Source organism: Heterodontus francisci, chromosome 42 (assembly GCF_036365525.1).
Source record: "Heterodontus francisci isolate sHetFra1 chromosome 42, sHetFra1.hap1, whole genome shotgun sequence".
Taxonomy (NCBI): domain Eukaryota; kingdom Metazoa; phylum Chordata; class Chondrichthyes; order Heterodontiformes; family Heterodontidae; genus Heterodontus; species Heterodontus francisci.
The window spans coordinates 306,803-331,296 of NC_090412.1; the positions used below are offsets into that span (position 1 = coordinate 306,803).

General features: G+C 42.5%; 1 protein-coding gene across 1 annotated transcript in view; it reads left to right on the plus strand.

Moving 5' to 3' along the window:
* Positions 1 to 715: 715 nt before the first annotated feature.
* The window catches only part of LOC137355309 (pro-neuregulin-3, membrane-bound isoform-like), a 629,235-nt gene continuing 605,456 nt past the window's right edge, over positions 716 to 24,494 (plus strand). Inside the window, exon 1 of the mRNA XM_068020295.1 lies at positions 716 to 1,406. Coding sequence (XP_067876396.1) covers positions 716 to 1,406 — 691 coding nt within the window. The remainder of the gene's footprint in view (positions 1,407 to 24,494) is intronic.

Here is a 24,494-nt window from a genome sequence, read left to right on the forward strand (position 1 = left end):
CAGTCTCAAAGACCTTGCAGTTCTGAGCGATCCTTTGTTGCCTATGTGATTTTTTTTTGTTGTAGGATATTGCTAGCTTTCAGCATGCATTGTCAGGCAGCACTGCTGCTGCTGTTGCTGTGTCTGCTGCAACCAGTACTTCCTCCCAGCAAGCGGATTGGCTTGTGTCCTTAAGTGCTGGGCAAGGGTTGGATACCGACTCGAGATTAACAGGTGCATTATGCTGCTCTGCTGCTCCTGACGGGCAGGAATCGGAAGCTTCTTGCTTCGAGTGTGAAAGAAGGAGAGGGGATTGTGTGTGTACAGAAGCGTGTGTGAGTGTGAGTGTGTGTGTGTGTGAGTGTGTGTGAGTGTGTTTGCGCATTGGAATGCCCGAGCTCCATCAAGCTTTGAAGATGCTTTGTGTCAATCCTATAACGTGTACTGTGGCCTCGGAGAGTCTGTGAGGAAAGAAATCAAGGAGAGAGGCGAGTCCCTGTACAGGCAGAGAGAAGAGATGTGCGTTATGCCGTAGCTGACTCAGCATCTCTTCCAGTATCACCAAGGTTTCATTTGGGTCGATGAATATTCTCTGACCAACTAACCCTGCTGCTGACAGAAAAGAATATTTTCTTCTAAATGCAATTGCTCTGTCTAATTTTTGGATTCTTTGACCCCTTGGATATGTGTTCCTGATGTCTGTCTGTGCAGTTGAGGGCTCGGCATTCTCTACAGGATGAGTGAGGGAGGCATCTCTTCAGCTCCACCTGTTTTTCCTGTTGTTTCTGGAGACTCAGAAGGTGCTAATCCGACAGAAGAGCAGGAGAGCTCTCCACCATCCAGGGAATTACACTGCAGTGGTTGTATCGTGTGGCCTCGCCAACAGACTTGGCTCTGTGTTGTTCCTCTTCTGATTGGGTTCATAGGGCTGGGGCTCAGTCTGATGCTGCTCAGGTGGATTGTTGTTGGTTCGGTCAAGGACTACGTGCCCTCAGATAACTTGGAGTCCAACCGCATTGGGCAGGATCCCATCTTCCTTTCGAAGCCAAGCTCCTTCCCCAAGCATGCAGAGGCCACTACTATGTACACTGGTACAAATCCCTTCTTCAGTACTATTGCTATCAGCACCCGGGGTACAATGTCAATCACCCCCAGGGTTAGTACCCAGGGTACAATCCACTCAACTACTGCCCGTCACAGCCCCCCACCCCTCACAACGACTCCAGCTGGTTCCCTCACCCCCACAGCACTGGGTACGTTACCTTTCCGCCTCACACCAACTGTCTCACATGTGCCAACTTGGCAGACGATGCCCTTTTCTACCTCTTCAAGCAAATTCTTTCTGCACGACTCCACGCCATCCTGGACACTATCAAAATCGGGGGAATCTACAACCGAGATTCATTCTGTCATTGGGCCCAAATTTCGTAAGTAAATGGGATTTCAATACTCTGCAAATGTAGGGTTGCAAGAGCTGCAAGCTTTGTGGGTGTTGAGTGAGTGTGTGTTAGTGTGAATGTGTGAGTGGGTGAGTGTGTGTGAGTTTGTATATGAGTGTGAGTGTGTTTATGAATGTGTGTGTGTGTGTATTGGTGAGTGAATATACCTGTATGTGAGCGTGTGTGAATTTAAGTGTGTGTGTGTATGTGTTTGTTTGTGTCAATGTGTGTGTGTTTGTGTCTGAGTGAGTGTCAGTGGGTGTGTGAGTGTGAGAGTGCGAGTGGATGTGGGTGCAGATGTGTGGATATGAGTGTGTATGAATGTGATTCCGAGTGGGTGTGATTCTGAGTGGGTGTGATTGAGTGGGTGTGAGAGTGTTTGTGAGTGTTTTTGTGGGTGTGAGTGTGAGTGTTTGTGTTTGTGAGCATGTGTGTGTGTTTGTGTGTGTTTGTATGAGTGTGTGAATGTGAGTGTGTTTCTGCGTGTGTGTGTGTAAGTGAGTGTGTGTGTGTGTAAGTGAGTGTGTGTGTGTGTGTGTGTGTGTGTGTGTGTGTGTGTGTGTGCTGCATTCTTCAGTGAATTAGAGAATTAACACTTGCAATAGTTATTTGGAGACATGTTTAGCTTTGCAGCAGTAATAACAATCAATATCAGCAAAATCACTAAATCCAACATTTCAAATTTTAAATAAATGAACGCTGACTGGTCTCCATACAAGTGACACAAAAGAATTTGATTTTATACACATCATTTCCCTCAGCTTTCCAATGAGAAAGGGTGAGGGTGGTTTATGTTCGACTATACAAAGAATGATTCAATCCCAGTGCATATCGAGACTGATTCAATCTCTTAGTATATCAGGACTAATTCTGTCACTGTGTATATCGAGAAAGATACACAGGTATAGGGTAATTGTGCAGATGGGGACTGATTCTATCTCTGTGTACATCGAGATTGATTCTCTCCCTGTTTATATGGAGACTGATTCTATCCCTGTTTATGCTGAGACTGATTCTATCTCTTTGTATATTGAGACTGTTTCTATCTTTGAGTTTATCAGACTAATTCTGACACTGTATATGTTGAGGAAGCTACAATCCCTGTGTATATTGAAAATGATTTTATCATTGTGTATATCAAGACTGATTTAATTCCCGTCTATCGAGACTGATGCGTTCTCTGTGTATATCGAGACAGATTCGATCCCTCTGTGTATATCGCACTGATTTATTCTCTGTATAAAACAAGACTGATTCTACGTCTGTGTATATGAAGGAAGATTCTATTATTGTGCATATCAAGACTATTTATATCCCTGTGTATATCGAGTTTGATTCTATCCATGTGCACATTGAGACTAATTAAATCCTCATGTAGATAGAAACAGATTCTATTATTGTGTATATCGAGACCGAATCTGTCCCTGTGTATATCAAGAGTGACTCGGTTCCTGTGCATGTCGAGATTGATTGATTCTATCTCTCCGTATATCGGAACTGAATTTATCCTTGTGTACATCAAGACTGATTTGGTCCCTGTGTATATTGCGACTGATTCTATTCCTGTGTACATTGGGATTGATTCTATCCCCATGTATTTTGCGACCAATTTTATCCCTGTGTATATCAAGATTAATTCTATGCCTTTGCATATCAGGACTGATTCAATTCCCGTGTATATTGAGAATGATAAGATCACAGTGTATATCGAGATTGACTCTATTCCAGTGTATATCAAAACTGATTCCATCCCTGTGTATATCAGGACTGATTCTACCTCTGTGTACATTGAGATTGATTCTCTTCCTGTGTATATTGAGACTGACTGTCTTGTGTATATTGAGACAGATCTATCTCTTTGTATATCGAGACTGTTTCTATCTCTGTGTTTATCGGGACTAATTCTGTCACTGTGTATATCGAGGCAACTACAATCCCTGTGTATATTGATAATGGCTCTGTCTGTGTGTAGATGGAAGCTGATTATATCCCCGTATGTATCAATTTGATTCTATTCCAGTGTATATCAAGTCTGATTCCATCTCAGTGTATATTGAGACTGATTCTACCCAGTGTATATTGAGTATATTGAGTATTTTGAAGCTGCTTCTAACCCTGTGTATCAGGAGAATAAGTATACCCTGCAATAAATGGAGACTGATTGTGTCCCTGTGTATATCGAGGCTGACTATATCCCTGTGTATATGGAGACTGCTTCTTTACCTGTGTATATAGAGACTGATTCCATCCATTTGCATATAGAGATTGATTCTAAATCTATGTATATCTAGAAAAGTTCTATATCCTGTGCATATCAAGACATATTCTATCCCTTTGTATTTCGAGAATGAATATCTCTCTCAGTGTATATTGAGACTGATTCCATGTCTGTGTATATCGAGATCCACTTTATCCCTGTTTATATCAAGACTAATTATTTACCTGTGTATATTGTCATGTAGGCCCCAATCTGCCAAGAATGAGTTTCATCTCATGAACATTGATTTTTAAACTGTTACTGGAGTAAAGAAAGAACTTTAAAAAAAAAACTACCAGACCCTTGACTGGAAAGACATTTGCATCGTAACAGACAATGTTTGGAAAGGACAAAGGAGCCACTCCCTGCTCCAATTTAATCCACAATGGACTTTTAATTACCAGACGATGAATGTGGAGAGGCTAGCATTCCAGGTTAACTGCTAAGATGGCCAAATACACAAACAGACATGGTCAGATCAGTTTAGTCATATGGCTAACTGGCTGTTGGCTATTTTTAATTTGCACTTGCCACAGAGAATTTGAACTCAGAAAGCTGTTTGCTTCTGGAGTGAAAAAACCTCTCTCCTGTCTGCTCTCATCTCGCTCTCACCAGCTTCGGAAACCATTGTAGACACATGAACCCCAAGATAGAAAAGTCTCCTACAGTGAACAAGGTTTAAGAAGAATACTGGGCCCCAACGAAAAGCGGAATTACCTACAAACAAGAACTACCTACAAAAGGACTACAGTGAGCTCGAAGCACAGTAACAAGAAACTCTTCTGATATTGCCTCAAACCTCTCTACTTTATTTTTTCTTCTGCTCTTTTCACGCATGCTAGCGTGGGGCACGGCATGTATCCATAGGCGTTAACTGAGTTAGAGTTTCAGTTTCAGCTTTATTAAATTTCACTTTTCTTCTTTAAACCTAAGAAGGCCTGTTTGTGCTAATTTCTTTGCCTTATAATTGGAAAGTGGTGAACAAGGATTCACCAAGGGGGAGCTAAAACATAATGTGTTTGAAATTAAACCCTGTTACAATAAGATCAGGTGAAGGCTGAGAAAGACCCCTAGACACCTTACTGATCCATTGTAACAGAAATTTGAGTGCTAGCATCCAGAATTTTACCCACAGACAAATGAGAGAAATTGGAAGTGGGAAGCCAAATTGTTCCCAATCAAAAAAAAAGTTGGCTGAGCAGGGCGGGATCACTGTACGTGGCAAGGCGAGGAAGTCTGAACTCCGAAGGCTAATGGACAACCATTTTTCCCTTGAATCTGTAGAGGTAGAATCAGGGTTAGAAGCAGACTCCGATAAGGTATTGTTAGCAAAGATACAATTGGAACAAAGGAAACTTGAATTTGAGGAAAGAGAGAGCCTTTCAAAAGGAAAGTGAAGAAAATGAAAGGCAGGGGAGAGAGAAAGACAGCAGAAGGAACGAGAGAGAGAGGAGAGAGAAAGAGAAAAAATATTCCAGAAAGAATGCGAAGAAAGGGAGTTACCCTAGTAACCCCAGTGAAAGCATGGCCAATATGGAGGCGCATAATTCAGGACTGGGTACAAAATTGCTAAAACTCACCCAACTAATTCCAAAATTCAATGAAGAAGATGTGGAAGTATTTTTGGTGCCTTTTGAGAAACTGGCAAGGCAGCTAAAATGGCCAGCTGAGACCTGGCCTCTTTTACTACAAAGTAAGCTAACCGGAAAAGCCCATGAGGTTTAATCCTTGTGGCCAGATCAGCGTTCATCAAATTATGAACTGACCAAAAATGTACTATCCTCGGGGCATATGAATTAGTACCTGAAGCCTACCGCCAAAGGTTTAGAACCCTCAAAAAGCAAGCTTCTCAAACTTATCTGGAGTATGAAAGAAGTAAGCAGCTGTCTTTTGACCAGTAGCTAAGGACACTTAAAGTACAGCTCAGCTATGAGAATCTCAGAGAAGGCTTTGGAGAGGGTACAGAAGAGGTTTACCAAGATGTTGCCTGGTCTGGAGGGCATTAGCTATGAGAAGAGGTTGGATAAACTCAGATTGTTTTCACTGGAACGACGGAGGTGGAGGGGTGACATGATAGAGGTTTACAAAGTTATGAGCGGCATGGACAGAGTGGATAGTCAGAAGCTTTTTCCCAGGGTGGAAGAGTCAGTTACTAGGGGACATAGGTTTAAGGTGAGAGGGGCAAAGTTTAGAGGGGATGTGCGAGGCAAGTTCTTTACACAGAGGGTGGTGAGTGCCTGGAACTTGCTGCTGGGGGAGGTGGTAGAAGCAGGTACAATAGCGACGTTTAAGAAGCATTTTGACAAATACATGAATAGGATGGGAATAGAGGGATACGGTCCCCGGAAGTGCAGAAGGTTTTAGTTTAGGCAGGCATCAAGATCAGCGCAGGCTTGGAGGGCCGAATGGCCTGTTCCTGTGCTGTACTGTTCTTTGTTCTTCTTTGTAATTCTGTTAGAGAAATTTATAAACTCTCTCCCACTCTTAATAAAGACCCATGCAGAGGAGTAACGAGTTCAGGGAGCCCGGCAAGCGGCCTTTCTGGCCGATGAGTTTGCTTTAATTTATAAGCCAGTTTCCCAGGGGAGAACCTTTCCTAATCACCCCCACAAATCCGAAAAGGACAAAGGGTGGGAAGGTGATCTCTGCCCAGGCAGTCCTGGGACAGAAAGGAAAGCAGGAGACACAGGGGGCCCTACTCCAGCCAAAAGGGAAGGTGCTGTGAGCAAGAGTGAGACCCAGAGACCTGTGTGCTTCCATTGTAATAAGGCAGGGCATTTAAAAGCTGACTGCTGGAAACTAAAGGGAAAACCTGTAGGGTTAATCAGGGCACACCCGCTCAGTGAAGCAGGGAACCTGATGGAAAGCACAGCAGAACAAGCTGTGGCTTTAACTGCAGTAAGAGTGAGACCCAGGAAGCTTATGGCTGCAAGTGCAGGAAAATTCAATAGGATTCCTGAAGGTTTTCTGTCTGAAGGAAAAGTAACCCCATACCCCTCGAGTGGGGTGAGCAATCCCATAGTGATTCTCAGGGACACAGGGGCCACTAGATCCCTTTTACTGGGAAAAGGCCTGACCTTTCCCCCAGAGAGTGCAGTGAATACCAGAATGGTGGTGAATGGTATTGGAGGGCAGTGTATGCCTGTACCTGTACACCAGGTGCACCTGGAGTGCGATCTAGTTTCGGGATCGGTGACTGTAGGGATTGTCCCTAGTTAGCCTGTGGATGGGGTTGACCTGCTCCTAGATAATGATCTGGCGGGGATGAAGGTGGTAGCCCCCCCCCCAGTAGTGAAAGAAAGACCGCAGGAGGTCAGAGAGACAGGACAGTGACAGGAGACGGACCCCTGCAGTTTCCCTGAATGTGTAGTGGATCAGGCCATGATCAAACCAGCTCCCCCTGAGGAGACTGAATTGACACTGCAGGCAGATGACCAGGTCTGTCTGCCAGAGACTTCCTTTGGAAAGTTAGGAGACCCAGGGAATGAATTAAATGGATTTTCCCTAGCTGAGGCTCAGCGAGCCGACCCAGTATTGCGAAAGTTAGCACAGACTGCCCAGTCTGAAAGTGAAGCAGAGGGAGTCCCTGATTGTTACTATTTAAAGAATGAGGTACTGATAAGAAAATGGAGTTCTCCTCACTGACCTGAGAGCAAGGAGTGGTCAGTGGTTCACCAGTTAGTGGTGCCACAGAGATACTGGGGAGAAATATTAAGAAGGGCCCATGAGACTACAGTGGTTGTACATGCTGGTATACGAAAGACCAAAGCCCGCATAAGACAGTAGTTTGACTGGCCAAAACTCCACAAAGATGTGGTGGAGTACTGCAGGAGTTGCCACATGTGCCAGGTTGAGGGGAAACCCCAACCTATAGTGAAACCTGCACCTCTAAGTCCTGTACCGGTGTTACAAGGACCCTCCAGCAGAGGGCTGGTGAACTGTCAGGGAACCTTGCTGAGAACAAAAGGAGACAGGCAAGCACACGACTGGCAAAAGTTTAGACAGAGAAGGGGAAAAAGTGATCAAGGGGGCAGGTTAAGTGATGTCCGGGAGGAATCCCAGATGAAAACCCTTGCTGTCTGGTCAGCCAACCCTGAAAAATTTGAAAGGTTAGACCCCACATTCTCCTATGTAAATGCAGACACTAGAAGCACCCCACCAGAGTTGCTAACAACATTTACAGGAACCTGCAGAGACAAAGAGAGACCTCGAGGGGGCACAGAAACCGTGAGGGTGATGCCTCCCCTAGTCGTGGTGCCACAGGAGAGTGCAGTCAAGTCTGCATGCATACCTGCAGGTAGGAGTGTCCCAGAGAGCAAAGGGGAGATCAACAAAGGATCCTCCCTCACAATCAGTGGAAAAGGGAACCACCCATCCCCCAAAGGCGAAAGCACTGAGAAAGAGTTCAGGATAGACCCGCCACTACTAACTCTCCTGGGGAAAATAAAATGATCTCAACAGGAACAAAACCCTAGGCAGTCATGGCAATGGGAAAACTGAAGAAAAGCTTCCTCAAAGAACCACATGGTTACTGGGATGCCAAAAAGGGAAAATTAAAGCAGCCCTGGAATGCAGAAAAGGCAATTTTAATCAGCTTTTTGAGTTATGAATGAATGGAAATGAATGAGAGAAATGCATGGTTTTTCTTTCTGTATCTTATATTTCTCTCAAACCCTTTAATGAAATGAGGCTGTTTTTCAAATTACATTCCATTCCTCTGGATGTGGAGGTGTCATGCAAGCCCCAACCTGCCAAGAATGAGACACATGAGTTTCGTCACATGAACATCGATTTTTAAACTGTTACACTGGAGTAAAGAAAGAAATTGTTTTTTTCAAAAAAAACCGCAGGCCCTTGATTGGAAAAACATTTGCATAGTAACAGACAGTGCTTGGAAAGGACAAAGGGGCCACACCCTACTCAAATTTAATCCACAATGGACTTTTAATTACCAGATACTGAAGGTGGAGAGGCTAGCATTCCAGGTTAACTGCTAAAATGGCCAAATACACAAACAGACATGGTCAGACCAGTTTAGTCACATGACTAACTGGCTGTTGGAGTTTTTTGAAGTTGAACTGGCCACAGAGTTTGAACTCAGAAAGCTGTTTGCTCCTGGAGTGAAAAGACCTCTCTCCTGTCTGCTCTCATCTCGCTCTCACCAGCTTCAGAAACTATTGAAGACACAGGAACCCCAAGAGAGAAAAGTCTCCTACAGTGAACAAGGTTTACGAAGAATACTGGGCCCCAACGAAAAACTAGAATTACCTACAAGCAAGAACTACCTATAAAAGGACTACAGTGAGCTCAAGGCACAGTAACAAGAAACTCTTCTGATATTGCCTCAAACCTCTTTATTTTTTTCTTCTGCTCTTTTCTGTCTGTATTTGAATGTGCGTATTGCGTATGCATGCTAGCAAGGGACGCGGCATGTATCCATAGGCGTTAACCAAATTGGAGTTTAAGTTTAAATTTTAATAAATTTCACTTTTCTTCTTTAAACCTAAGAAGGCCTGTTTGTGCTCATTTCTTTGCCTTATAATTGAAAAGCGATGAACAAGGATTCACCAAGGGGGAGCTAAAAACATAATGTGTCTAAAATTAAACACTGCGACAATAAGACGAGGTGAAGGCTGAGAACGATCCCTAGACACCTTTCTCACTTGGTCATAACAATATTCAGACTGATCCTATCCCCTTGTATATTGAGATCGTTTCCACTCCTGTGTATCTCTAGACTGACTCTATTCCTGTGTGTATCGAGACTGATTCTATCCCTATATATATTAAGGCTGGTTGTAAACGTCTGCAAATGCGACATGAAATCCTGTGACATTGATCACAAGTCGTGGGAGTCAGTTGCCAGCGTTCGCCAGAGCTGGTGGGCAGCCATAAAGGCGGGGCTAAAGTGTGGCGAGTCGAAGAGATTTAGTAGTTGTCAGGAAAAAAGACAGAGGCTCAAGGGGAGAGCCAACTGTGTAACAGCCCCGACAAACAAATTTCTCTGTAGCACCTGTGGAAGAGCCTGTCACTCTAGAATTGGCCTTTATAGCCACTCCAGGCGCTGCTCCACAAACCACTGACCACCTCCAGGCGATTACCCATTGTCTCTCGAGATAAGGAGGCCAAAGAAGAAGAAGAAGCTTGTATTCCAGTGTATATCGAGACACGTTCTATCCTTGTGTATATCAAGACTGATTATATACTGTGTATATCAAAACTGATTGAATACCTTTGTAAACAGGGACTGATTCTATCTCTGTGTACATCGAGATTTATTCAAACACTGTGTATACTGAGACTGATTCTATCTCTGTGTATATTGGGACTCATTCTAACCCTATGTATATTGAGACTGACTGTGTCCCTGTGTACATTGAGATTCATTCGATCCCTGTGTATATCAAGATTAATTCAAATTCTGCGTATATAGAGACTGAATCTATCTCTGTATACATAGAGATGGATTCTGTCTGTGTTTATCGAGACTGATTCAGTCCCTCTGTATATTGGGACCGATTCTATCCCTGTGCATATCAAGATTGACCGTGTACCTATGTATATTGGGACCTATTCTATCCCTACGTATATCAAGACTGATTCTATCACTGTGTTTATTGAGACTGATTCTACCCAGTGTATACTGAAATTGATTTAATGCCTGAATATTTTGAAGCTGCTTCTATCCTGTTTATATTCTATGTATATGGAGAATAAGTACATCCCTGCATAAATGGAGATTGATTCTGTCCCTGTGTACATCTAGGTTATCTATATCCCTGTCAACATAGAGATTGCTTCTTTACCTGTGTATATTGACACTGATTCTATCGATGTGTATATCGAGATTGATTCTATCCCTTTGTATATCTTGACTGGGTCTCTCCCTGTGTATATCGAGACTCATCTATTCCAGTGTATATCAAGACTGATTTTATCCCGACGTATATCAAGATTGAGTCATTCTCAGTGTATATTGAGATTGATTCCTTCTCTGTATATCAGGACTGATTCCATGCCTGTGTATATCGAGGTCGACTTTATCCCTGTGTATATTGAGACTGATTCTATTCCTACATATATTAATAAAAGCAAAATACTGCGGATGCTGGAAATCTGAAACAAAAACAAGAAATGCTGGATTCACTCAGCAGGTCTGGCAGCATCTGTGGAAAGAGAAGCAGAGTTAACGTTTCGGGTCAGTGACCCTTCTTCGGAACTCTTCGGGTTCCGAAGAAGGGTCACTGACCCGAAACGTTAACTCTGCTTCTCTTTCCACAGATGCTGCCAGACCTGCTGAGTGAATCCAGCATTTCTTGTTTTTGTGTCCTACATATATTAAGACTGTTTAACCCCAGTGTATATGGAGACACATTCTATCCTTGTGTATATTGAGACTCATTCAATTTATGTGTATATCAGTACCGATTCTATCTCTTTGTATATCGAGACTGATTCTATCACTGTGTATATTGAGACTGAGTCGAGATCTATGTATACTGAGATGGGTTCTACATCCTGTGTATATTGAGACTCATTCTATCTCTTTGTATATCAAGACATATTCTATCCTTTTATATTTCGAGATTGAATCCTTCTCGGTGTATATTGAGCCTGATTCCATCTCTGTATATCAAGACTGATTCCATGCATCTGTATATCGAGACCAAGTTTATCCCTGTTTATAACAAGACTGATTCTACCTCTGTGTATATCAAGACAGATTACCTGTGTATATTGAGACTGATTCAATCCCTTTGTATATTGAAATACCTTCCACTCATGTGTATATCTAGACTGACTCTATCCCTCTGTATATTGAGACTGATGCTTTCTCTGTGTATATCAAGACAGATTATATCCCTGTGTATATCAAGACTGATTTATACCTGTGTATTTTGAGACTGATTCTATCCCTAGGTATGTTAAGATTGGTTGTACCCCAGTGTATATCGAGACAAATTCCATCCTTCTGTATTACGTTACTGATTCTATCCCTGTGCATATTGAGAATAATTCTATATCTATGTATATTGAGACTGACTCTATATCCTGTTTATATCAAGACTGATTCTATCCCTTTGTATATTGAGGCTGTTGCTACTCCTTTGTATATCCAGATTGAATCTATCCCTGTGTACATTGAGACTCACTCTATCCCTGTGTATATCGAGATTGAATCTCTCTTGGTGTAGATACTGATTATATCTCTGTCTATTAAGACTGACTCCATGCCTGTTTATATCAAGATTGACTTTATACATGTGTATATCGAGACTGATGCTTTGTCTGTGTACATTGAGACTGATTCTATCCCTGTGTATATTGACACAGTTTCTACTCTTTGTATATCGAGTCTATTTCTATCTCTTTCTGTCACTTTGAATATCAAAAAAGGTACAATCCCTGTGTATATTGAGAATGATTCTGTCACTTTGTAGATGGAGACTGATGCTTTCTCTGTGCATATTGAGACTGACTCAATCCCTGTGTATATTGAGACTGACTCTGTTCCTGTGTGTATCGAGACAGATAGTGTCCCTGTTTATTTTGGTACCAATTTCATCCCTGTGTATATCGGCACTGATTCTATCCCTGTGCATGTCGAGTTTGACTGTATCTCTGTGTATATCAAAACAGACTCTCTCCCTGTGTATAATTGGACTGATTCTATTCCTGTCCATACTGAAACTGACTCTATCTCAGTGTGTATCAGCACTGATTCTACCCAGGGTATATTGAGATTGATCTAATGCCGCAGTATATTGAAGCTGCAAATTTTCTGGAGTGTATGGAGAATAAGTATATCCCGCCATAAATGGAGACTGACTCTGTCCCTGTGGGCTGGATTTTGTTCTCCCCCAGGCATCGGGTTCCGTGGCGGGAGGGAGGGAGGTCCTGAAGATGGCTCCGGATGAGGCGCACCAGAGACCTCGACGTCCTGAGGGCCCGGCACGATCTTCCTGGTGGCAGTGAGGCTCCATGGAAGCCTCCCCGCCGCTGGGCAACGGGACCGCAATTAAAATATTCAAATTAATAAAATGAATACATTTAAATAGACGTACCTACGATCTTGAGGGCCTGCTGCGATCTTTTGCGTATCAGCCGGCATTCCTGAGCCTTCAAATCCCCATCCAGGGAAACGCGGGACCACACTGGTGGGGAGGGGGGAAGAGGTAAGATTTTCAGTGGGGGGGTGAGGAACGTTGTCAAATAAACATAATGGGTGTAAGGGGATGGTGTGAAGGGTTGACCTTTAAACTTTGTGCAATTTGCAGGGAGGGGGAAGCAGAAGGTCAGATGTAAAAGGTAAGTGTTTTTGTGAGGGGAAGGGCAAATAGTTACTGTAATTGTTATTGGAAGGATGGGGAAGGGGCATTATAAATTTAATTATTTAATTTTGGGGGTGGTTACTTCTTTAAAAATGTAAATGTGTTGGCGGGGCTGGCTGCCCTGTAAAAATGGTGCCAGCGCCTGTGCACAGGGAGCTGATGCCATTGCTGGTGACAGACGACCCCACCCTCCACGTGATTGGGGAGGCAGGCTGCCTGGCCATTTAAATGAGTTGCCGTGCGAGAGATTGTGGTGGCTCTTTGGCGTGTGGCCTGTATGGGTGAGTTGACATTTTTTGAGCTCGCTGCCGAGATCGTTGGCGAGCTCTGAAAATCCAGTCCTGTGTATATCGTGACTGATTCTATCTCTATGTATATTGAGATTGATTCTCTCCTGTGTATATCGTGACTGATTCTATCTCTATGTATATTGAGATTGATTCTCTCCTGTGTATATGGGAACTGATTCTATCTCTATGTATATTGAGATTGATTCTCTCCTGTGTATATCGTGACTGATTCTATCCTGTGTATATGGGAACTGATTCTATCTCTATGTATATTGAGATTGATTCTCTCCTGTGTATATCGTGACTGATTCTATCTCTATGTATATTGAGATTGATTCTCTCCTGTGTATATGGGAACTGATTCTATCTCTATGTATATTGAGATTGATTCTCTCCTGTGTATATGGAAACTGATTCTATCTCTATGTATATTGAGTTTGATTCTCTCCTGTGTATATGGGAACTGATTCTATCTCTATGTATATTGAGATTGATTCTCTCCTGTGCATATGGAAACTGATTCTATCTCTACGTATATTGAGATTGATTCTCTCCTGTGTATATGGGAACTGATTCTATCTCTATGTATATTGAGATTGATTCTCTCCTGTGTATATGGGAACTGATTCTATCTCTGTGTATATTGAGATTGATTCTCTCCTGTGTATATGGGAACTGATTCTATCTCTATGTATATTGAGATTGATTCTCTCCTGTGTATATGGAAACTGATTCTATCTCTATGTATATTGAGTTTGATTCTCTCCTGTGTATATGGGAACTGATTCTATCTCTATGTATATTGAGATTGATTCTCTCCTGTGCATATGGAAACTGATTCTATCTCTATGTATATTGAGATTGATTCTCTCCTGTGTATATGGGAACTGATTCTATCTCTGTGTATATTGAGATTGATTCTCTCCTGTGTATATGGAAACTGATTCTATCTCTATGTATATTGAGATTGATTCTCTCCTGTGTATATGGGAACTGATTCTATCCTTTCATAAATCGTGACTGCTTCAATCCCTGCGTACATCAAAAATGATTCTATCCCTGTGTGTATCGATACTAATACTATCTCTACGTTTATTAAGACTGGTTGTCCCCTTGCGTAAATCAAAACACATTCTACTTCTGTGTAAGACTTAGTCTATATCTGTGTATATCGAGACTGGACGTATTCCTATTTATAACAAGACTGAGTCTATCTCTCTACATATCAGTATAAAAAAAGGAAAATACTGCAGATGCCGGAAATCTGAAATAAAAACAAGAAATGCTGGAAATACTCAGCAGGTTTGGCAGCATCTGTGGAGAGAGAAGCAGAGTTAACGTTTCAGGGTGAAAGATCACTGACTTGAAACATTAACTCTGCTTCTCTCTCCACAGATGCTGCCAGACCTGCTGAGTATTTCCAGCATTTCTTATTTTTATCTCTACATATCAGGATTGATTCTGTCCCTGTGTCTATTAGGATTGATTCTGTCCCTGTGTATATCAGGATTAATTCTGTCCCTGTGTATATCAGGATTGATTCTATCCCTGTGTATATCAGGATTGATTCTGTCCCTGTGTCTATCAGGATTGATTCTATCCCTGTGTCTATTAGGATTGATTCTGTCCCTGTGTATATCAGGATTGATTCTGTCCCTGTGTCTATCAGGATTGATTATTGTTACGACTGAGCTTGGAGGAGTGCACTGTCTCCTTCCAGTCCCACTACTCCACTGGTCACAACAAATATTTAAAAATATTTTAACCAGTTTTGGATATGGCCAATTATATACTTTTATCTATTTGTTTCAGAATACAAATCCACCAACTAGGTTTCTTTAATAAACAGCAGCATTATTAATTTATTATCAAACAAGACTTATTCAATAAAGATGCAAAGCTTATTAACACACAGGTTGAAATGTGAAAGTATAAATATATTCCCTTCTAAATAATAGAATGGGGCGGCACAGTGGCGCAGTGGTTAGCACCGCAGCCTCACAGCTCCAACGACCCGGATTTGGTTCTGGGTACTGCCTGTGCGGAGTTTGCAAGTTCTCCCTGTAACTGCGTGGGTTTCCTCCGGGTGCTCCGGTTTCCTCCCACAGCCAAAGACTTGCAGGTTGATAGGTAAATTGGCCATTATAAATTGCCCCTAGTGTAGGTTGGTGGTGGGAGAATTGAGGGAAGGTGGGGATGTGATAGGGAATATGGGATTAATGTAGGGTTAGTATGAATGGGTGGTTGTTGGTCAGCACAGACTCAGTGGGCCAAAGTGCTTGTTTTTAAGTGAAGTCCCAAGTGTCCTTCCAGTGACCCATTTAAAAAAAAATCCAGCATCTCCTCAGCTATTTTCCACAGTCTTTTAAACACAAGTCCTCAAAAAATATTAAAAATGAAAGCACGTTCATGACACCTCCACCCTTGGAGGAATGAAATTCCATTTTTGAATGTGTTTCATTATAATGGGTGGACAAAAGAAAAACAGAATATGAAAAAAGTATTAAGCACATTTACGCACTCATTCTCATTCACTCATTGCCTGTAACTAATAGAGTTCTCCCCTGTACCATCTTTATACTCAAATAACATAGTTAAATTCCAGACAAAGCATCAGCAATTATATTGCTTTTCCCCACAAGGTTGATAATCTTTAAGTGATAGGGCTGCAATAGTAAACTCTATCGAAATAGTCTGACATTCTGGTTTCTGAATTTTTCCACAAAGGCCAGGCTTATGATCTGTATATAAAAACAAGAAATGCTGGAATCACTCAGCAGGTCTGGCAGCATCTGTGGAAAGAGAAGCAGAGTTAATGTTTCGGGTCAGTGACCCTTCTTTTCCGAAGAAGGGTCACTGACCCGAAACGTTAACTCTGCTTCTCTTTCCACAGATGCTGCCAGACCTGCTGAGTGATTCCAGCATTTCTTGTTTTTATTTCAGATTTCCAGCATCCGCAGTATTTTGCTTTTATGATCTGTATATACCAGTGTCTCCCTGAAGCCTTGGTGGACATATACTTCAAAATGTTTAAGAGCTAGTAGTAAACCCAGGGTTTCTTTCTCCACCATAAGATATCTCTTTTGGTCTCAATTTTGCTTTTTGGAAAAGTATCCCACTGGCCTTTCTATGCCCAATTCATCTTCTTGTAACAGGACTGCACCAACCCCCAGGTCACTAGCATCAATTGCTACCTTGAAGGGCTTAGTGAAATTTGGGGCAGCCAACACTGGAACATTGATCAATATGACTTTCAGCCTCTCAAAAGATGCTTGGCACTCCCCTGACCACATTACCGTGGCTTTCTTTTGCAGCAAATCTGTCGGTGGAGCAGCTATAGTGCTGAAATTTGGTACAAACCTGTGGAAGAAACCACACATCTCCAAAAACCTCATGATTTCTCATTTAGTCTTAGGGGTAGGGAACTCTACCAATGCTTGTACATTTGCTGTTCTTGGCAACATTTGTCCTTGCCCTACTATATACCCGAGGTAGGTTACCCGCACTTTTGCAAATTCACTTTTGGCAAGGTTGATCACCAAATCAGCTGACTGTAATTTTCTAAACAGAGCTTTTAGTTGTTCCAAGTGGTCCTTCCAAGTGTCACTGTATACCAGCACATCATCAAGGTAAACCACACAGTTAGGAACACTGGCTACCACTTGATTCATTAGACTCTAGAAAGTTACCGGGGCATTTTTTAGTCCAAATGGCATCACTCAGCATTGGAAAAGAACGTCTGATATGACAAAGGCCAATATTTCTTTAGCTCAGGGTGTTAAAGGAACCTGCCAGTATCCCTTTAACAAATCTATTTTTGTAAGAAACGTGACAATGTCCACTCTCTCAATACAGTCTTCCAAGTGAGAAATTGGATAGGAGTCTGCCTTTGTTATTTCATTAACCTTTCTGTAGTTGATGCAAAATCTAGTCGAATCATCAGGCTTAGGATCATAGGAGCAGGAGTAGGGCCATTCCCCCCATTGAGCCTGCTCCACCATTAAATATGATATGGCTGATCATCCACTTCAATGTCTGTTTCACCACACTTTCCTCATATCCCTTTATGTCATTGGTATTTAGAAATCTGTCAATCTCTGCTTTAAACATACTCAATAACTGAGCTTCCACAGCCCTCTGGGGTAGAGAATTCCAAAGATTCACAACACTCTGAGTAAAGAAATTTCTCCTCATCTTGTCCTAAGTGGCTTCCCCCTTATTTTGCAATTGTGTCCCCTGGTTCTAGACACCCCAACCAGGGGAAACATCTTAGCTGCATCCACCCTGTCTATCCCTTTAAATATTTTGTAGGTTTCAATGAGATCGCCTCTCATTCTTCGAAACTCTAGAGAATACAGACTCTGTTTCTCCAATCTCTCCTCATAGGACAGTCCCACCGTCCTGGGAACAAGTCTGGTGAACCTTCGTTGCACTCCCTCTATGGCAATAATATCTTCCTAAGGTAAAGGGACCAAAACTGTTCACAGTACACCAAGTGCAGTCTAAACCAAGGTTCTACACAATTGAAGCAAGACTTCACTGTTCCTGTACTCAAATCCTCTTGCGATAAAGGCTAATTTACCATTAGCCTTCTTAATTGCTTGCTGCACCTGCATATTAGCTTTTAGTGACTTATTGACGAGGACACCCACGTCCCTTTGTACATCTACATTTTCTAATCTCTTACCATTTAAGAAATACTCTGCACATCTGTTCCTCCTACCAATGTGGATAACCTCACATTTTTCCACATTATATTCCATCTGCCACGTTCTTGCCCACTCACTGAGTCTGTCCATATCCCCTTGAAGCCACTTTGCATCTTCCTCACAACACACTTTCCCACCTAGTTTTGCGTCATCTGTGAACTTGGAAATACTACATTTGGTCCCCACATCCAAATCATTGACATATATTGTGAACAGCTGGGGCCCAAGCACTGACCCCTGTGGTACCCCATTAGTCACAGCCTGCCAACATGAGAATGACCTGTTTATTTCTACTCTCTGTTTTCTGGCTGTTAACCAATCCTTAATTCATGCCAGTATATTATCTCCTGTCCCATGTGCTTTAATTTTCATACTAACCTCCTGTGGAGAACTTTATCAAAAGCCTTCTGAAAATCCAAGTATACTACGTCCACCGATTCCCCTTTATCAATTCTGTTTGTAACATCCTCAAAAAACTCCAACCGGTTTGTCAAACATGATTTCCCATTCATAAATCCATGTTGACTATGCCCAATCAGATCATTATTATCCAAGTGTCCATTAATCACATTCTTTAGAATAGATTCTAACATTCTCCCTACTACTGATGTAAGGCTAACAGGTCTGTAATTCCCTATTTTCTCCCTCCCTCCCTTCTTAAATAGTGGGGTGATATTTGCTACCTTCCAATCTGCAGGAACCATTCCATAATCTGTAGAATTTTGGAAGATGATCACCAATGCATCCACTATCTCCATAGCTACCTCTTTCAACACTCTGGGATGTAAAATATCAGGTCCCAGAGACTTCGCAACATTCAGCCCCATTAATTTCTCCAATACATCTCTTATTCTGGGAGATTTCTTGTATCTTTCTTAGTGAAGACAGACACAAAGTAATCATTTAGCTTTTCTACCATTTCTCTATTCCCCATTATAAATTCTCCTGACTCTGCCTGTAATGGACCCACATTTGTCTTACCCAAAAGTTTCCTTTTTATGTACCTATAGAAGCTTTTACAGTCCATTTTTATGTTTTTTGCTAGCTTACATTCATATTCTATTCCCCTTTTCTTTATCAGTTTTCTTCCTCCTTTGCTGTATTCTAAAATCCTCCCAATCCTCAGGTTTACTACTATTTCTGGAAACTTTATAGGCCTTTTCTTTTAATCTTATACAATCCTTAACTTCCTGTGTTATCCACAGTTGACTGACTTTTCTTTTGGGTTTTTTGTGCATTGAAGGAATGTATATTTGCTGTAAACTATGTAATAATTTTTTAAAGACTGTCCCTTGCCTATGTACTGTCATATCTTTTAATGTATTTTCCCAATCCACCTCAGCCAATTTGTCCCACATACCTTCATAATTTCCTTTGTTCAAATTTAACAGCCTGGCTTCAGATTGAACTTCGTCACTTTCAAACATATTGTAAAATTCTATCAGATTATGGTCACTCATCCCTAAAAGTTCTTCTACAACGGATTATTAATTAGCTCTTTCTCATTACGTAATACTAGATCTAAAATAGCCAGTTCTCTAGTCAGTTCCTCAACATACTGCTCTAGAAAACCATCCCTAACACACTCCAGAAGCTCATCCTCCACAGCATTAGTGCTCATTAGGTTTACCCAGTCTATATGCAGATTGCAGTCATCCATGATTACTATATTACCCATGCCACATGCTTCTCTAATCTCCTGATTAATACCATGCATCACACTACCACTACTGTTTGGTGGCCTATAAACAACTCCTACCAATGTTTGCTGCCCCTTGCTGTTTCCTAGCTCCACCCAAACAGATTCCACATTTTGTTCTTCAATCTGAGATCCTCCCTTACTAATATACTGATCCCATCCCTTATTATCAGTGCAACACCACCTCCTTTTCTTTTTTGCCTGTCCTTCCTAAATGTCAAATATTCTTGAATATTCATTTCCTAGTCTTGGTCACCCTGTCGCCGTGTTTCCATAATGGCAATTAGATCATACCCATTTACTTCTATTTGTGCCTTTAAATCATCTACCTTGTTGTGAATGCTGCGTGCATTCAGGTAAAGTGCCCTTAACCTTGTCTTTTTGACATTATTCTGCATTCTAAGCCTATTTGATGCTTACCTTTGTTTCGCCTGCCTTCTAACTTCACTTGTTTCTTTTCTACTTCCTGTTACCAGCTTTTCTTCCTTCCAATTTGAACTACCCCTCAGGATCCCATCTCCCTGACAAGCTCATTTAAACCCTCCCCAACAGCACAAGCAAATCTGCCTGTGAAGATATTAGTCCCGATCCTGTTAAGGTTAGCCCATCCACCTTGTTCAGGTCCACCTGCCCCAGAACCTGTCCCAGTGCCTCAGAAGTCTGAGGCCTCCCTCCTACACCAATTCTCCTATTCCTTTGCGAACTAACACGTGGCACTGGGAGTAATCCTGACATTACTGCTCTTGAGGTCCCGCTTTTTAATTTCCTTCCTAACTCCCTAAAATCTGCTTTCAGAACCTTATCCCTTTTCCTACCTATGTCATTGGTACCAATGTGGACCATGACCTCTGGCTGTTCACCATCCCCCAGAAGGATGTCCTGCAGCAGCTCCATGACATCCTTGACCCTGGCACCAGGGAGGCAACAGAAACGCCTGTCTGATCCTCCGACTATCGAATCCCCTATCACTGTTCCACTCTTCCCACCCCTCCTGTGCAGCTGAGCCACCCGTGGTGTCACGGATTTTGCTCTGGTTGTACTCCCCTGAGGAATCATCACCCTCACCAATATCCAAAATGAAAAACTGATTAGCAAGCAAGATAGACTCAGGGGACTCCTGCACTACCTGTCTGGTTCTCATAGACTGCTTGATGGTTACCCATTCTCTATCTGCCTGCATACTCCTAAATGGTGGTGTGACCACCTCCCTAAACGTTCTATCCACATAGTCATCATCCTTGGGAATGCACAACAGTGACTCCAGCCACCGTTCAAGTTCCGAAACCCGAAGCTCAAGCTTCTGCAGCCAGTGACACTTCCGCAGATGTGTTTGTCCAGGACACCTGGTGTGTCCATGACATTCCACATATTGCAGGATGTACATTCCACTTGGCCAAGTTGATTTGCCATACTGTAACATAGAAAAACTACTGCAATTAGAATAAGTAGAATTACTTACCAGTTACTCACCAATCAGCTTCTTCCCCTATACCGAAGGAAGAGCTAGCTACTGGTAGCAGAAAAAAGGTAGAAAAATAAAGGAGCACCTCCCTCACTGAACTCCCACTTTACACTCTGTGCACTCAAAGCAGAACTCAATGCTGGTCTTAGGCACTAACACGACTGGGGAACTCCAGCTGCTTTGACTGGGTTCAATTAGGTGGTTTTTCCAACATGTATTGGATTTCTACTTTCATCTGGGTCTGTTTCTCTGGACCTAAGCGATAAGGATGCTGTTTTATAGGAGAGGATTTTCCTACATCCACATCATGTGTGACTAAGGTTGTACATCCTGGTTTGTTCCTACAGACTCCTTTAAATGCTATGAGTAGCCTTGTTATGTCTCCTCATTGTTCTGCGTCTAAATATGAAACCATAGTGTCCAATCTCCCTAACCATTCAGTGTTAGCGAGCCAGATAGTAGGAGGTTCAATTTGGGAATTGTCTAGGCCTCCTTCTGCCTCATCCTCACTATCCCTTTCATTCTTCATTGTCTTTACTACCTGACATACCTGTACTTGCTTATCCTCCTCCCAGCAATGATATTGTTTCAACATATTGATATGACACAGCCGATTCTTTTTCTGGCAATCTGGGGTATCAATTAATAATTTACCAATCCTTTTGACTACTCTATATGGACCAGTGAACCATGCTTTCAGCGGTTCACCCTGTAAAAGGCGGTAATACTAACACTTCATCCCCTGGTTGAAATTTCGGGTCTTGGCATGCTTGTCTGCCCATTTCTGCATGGTTGTTTGGGAAGCTTTAAGGTGTTGCTGAGCCACTTTGCAGACTCTTGTGAGCTGCTCCCAGAACACAGATACATAATCTAACACGGAAGGTTCGTCCCTCTGTTCTAAAAACCTTTCTTTGATTAGTTTCAGAGGACCTCTTAGCTCATGTCCATAAACAAATTCAAAAGGACTATGGCCAGTGGACTCATTAGAGTCATAGAGAGATACAGCACCAAAACAGGCCCTTTGGCCCACCGAGTCTGCGCTGACCATCAGCCACCCATTTATACTAATCTTACATTAATCCCATTGTTTCCCTCTCACATCCCCACCTTCCCCTACCTACACTAGGGGCAATCTTTTTTTTACAATGGCCAATTTACCTATCAACCTGCAAGTCTTTGGCTGTGGGAGGAAACCGAAGCACCCGAAGGAAACCCACACAATCACAGGGAGAACTTGCAAACTCTGCACAGAACCGAACCCGGGTCTCTGGAGCTGCGAGGCTGCTGTGCTAACCACTGCACCACTTGCCACCCATTTGATGAATCCTGGGTAGCAGACAAAAGAATGAGAGACAGAAGCATAGTTAACATTTTAGGTTTGTGACCTTTCATCAGACCTGAAACGTTAACTCTGCTTCTCTCTCCACAGATGCTGCCAAACCTGCTGAGTATTTCCAGCACTTTCTGTTTTTATTTCAGATTTCCAGCATCCGCAATATTTTGCTTTTATTTAAGACTTACTGAACATTTCCTTCAGATTATCCAAATCCCCAAAGAAAGTTTCAGATCGCCAAATATCCATTTGCAGTGCAAATTTGACCTCTGATGATGGAATTTGTTTAGCTATTGCTCGGATCACTACACATGAAGGAAAAATTCCTGGAATCTTTTCTGCAACTGCTCTGTCTCCTTGACTTCATTTGGTCTTTATGTGACTACTGGAGAAGCTGCTACTTCACTCCGGCCAAATTATTCCCAGGGGTAGGTCAACTCCGTCTTCAGGCAAACTATGAACAACTCCTACGGTTACCATTCCAGACATTAGGTCACATGCCAGGTACACCCAATACAAAGGTATGGGTATATACTCCCCGCTGATACCATTCAGTAAAACCTTGGCATTCAATGTGATCTCTAGTGGAGAAGTCATGTCTTTCTCTACCAAAAGAGTTTGGGTGGCTCCTGCATCCCTAAGTATAAATATAGGTTTAAAAGCAAAATACTTTTGATGAAGGGTCACTGACCCGAAACGTTAACTCTGCTTCTCTCTTCACAGATGCTGCCAGACCTGCTGAGTATTTCCAGCAATTCTTGTTTTTATAACTATAGGTTTACCTGCCTCACTTGAGGGATAAGGAGTTACTTTTCCTTTTGACAAGAATTCCCTATAACTCTCAGGTATCTTATTCACAAGCCCTGCATTCACAGTGGTGTTTGTGCTTGACCTTACAGCTGCAGTCAGAGCTATAGCCTGATCTGTCGTACTCTTGGTCAGGGCCCCTTTCACTGCATTGGCCTTGTGTACCCCAATAAATTCTATGGGTTTATCCAGCAACTTCCAACAATCCCCACAAAGGTGTCCCACCTTGTTACAATGGAAACACTGAGGCCTCTGGACCTCATTCCCACCCTCAGCACCTTCCTTTCAGGCCTGAGGAGGAGCTTCCCCCTCCCCCCAGGGCGTTTCCAGCTGTCCTTTCTCTTCCCTGGCTACTTGCCTTATTTTCACCCTCCCACCGTCTATCCTTCTCAGGTTTGTGGGGGTACAGAAAAAGGGTTTGGGCTTGTAAACAAACTTGTAATCATCCGCCATCTCAGCTGCCTGTTTGGCTATTGAAACCTTCTGGGAGGGGATGAATTTTAAAACTCCTCCAGGAGAACTAATTCTCTAAAGTTCTCATACATGGGCTCTACCTTTAGTGTCCGTAATCCAATGATCAAAGTTAATTTTCTTTACCCTCTCAAATTCTATGTAAGTGTGTCCAGGCTGTTTCCGGAGGTTCCGATATTTCTGCCTGTCAGCTTCTGGGACCAACTCATAAGCTGTGAGAAGAACATTTTTTTTGCCATCTCATAATCTGTAGGAGCCTCCTCAGAAAGCATGGCATAAAGAACAAAGAACAAAGAAAATTACAGCACAGGAACAGGCCCTTCGGCCCTCCAAGCCTGCGCCGATCCAGATCCTCTATCTGTGTGGAGTTTGCAAGTTCTCCCTGTGTCTGCGTGGGTTTTCTCCGGGTGCTCCGGTTTCCTCCCACAAAGCCAAAAGACTTGCAGGTTGATAGGTAAATTGGCCATTGTAAATTGTCAATAGTATAGGTAGGTGGTAGGGAAATATAGGGACAGGTGGGGATGTTTGGTAGGAATATGGGATTAGTGTAGGATTAGTATAAATGGGTGGTTGATGTTCGGCACAGATTCGGTGGGCCGAAGGGCCTGTTTCAGTGCTGTATCTCTAATCTAATCTAATCTAAACATGTCGCCTATTTTCTAAGGGTCTGTATCTCTTTGCTTCCTGCCCATTCATGTATCTGTCTGGATACATCT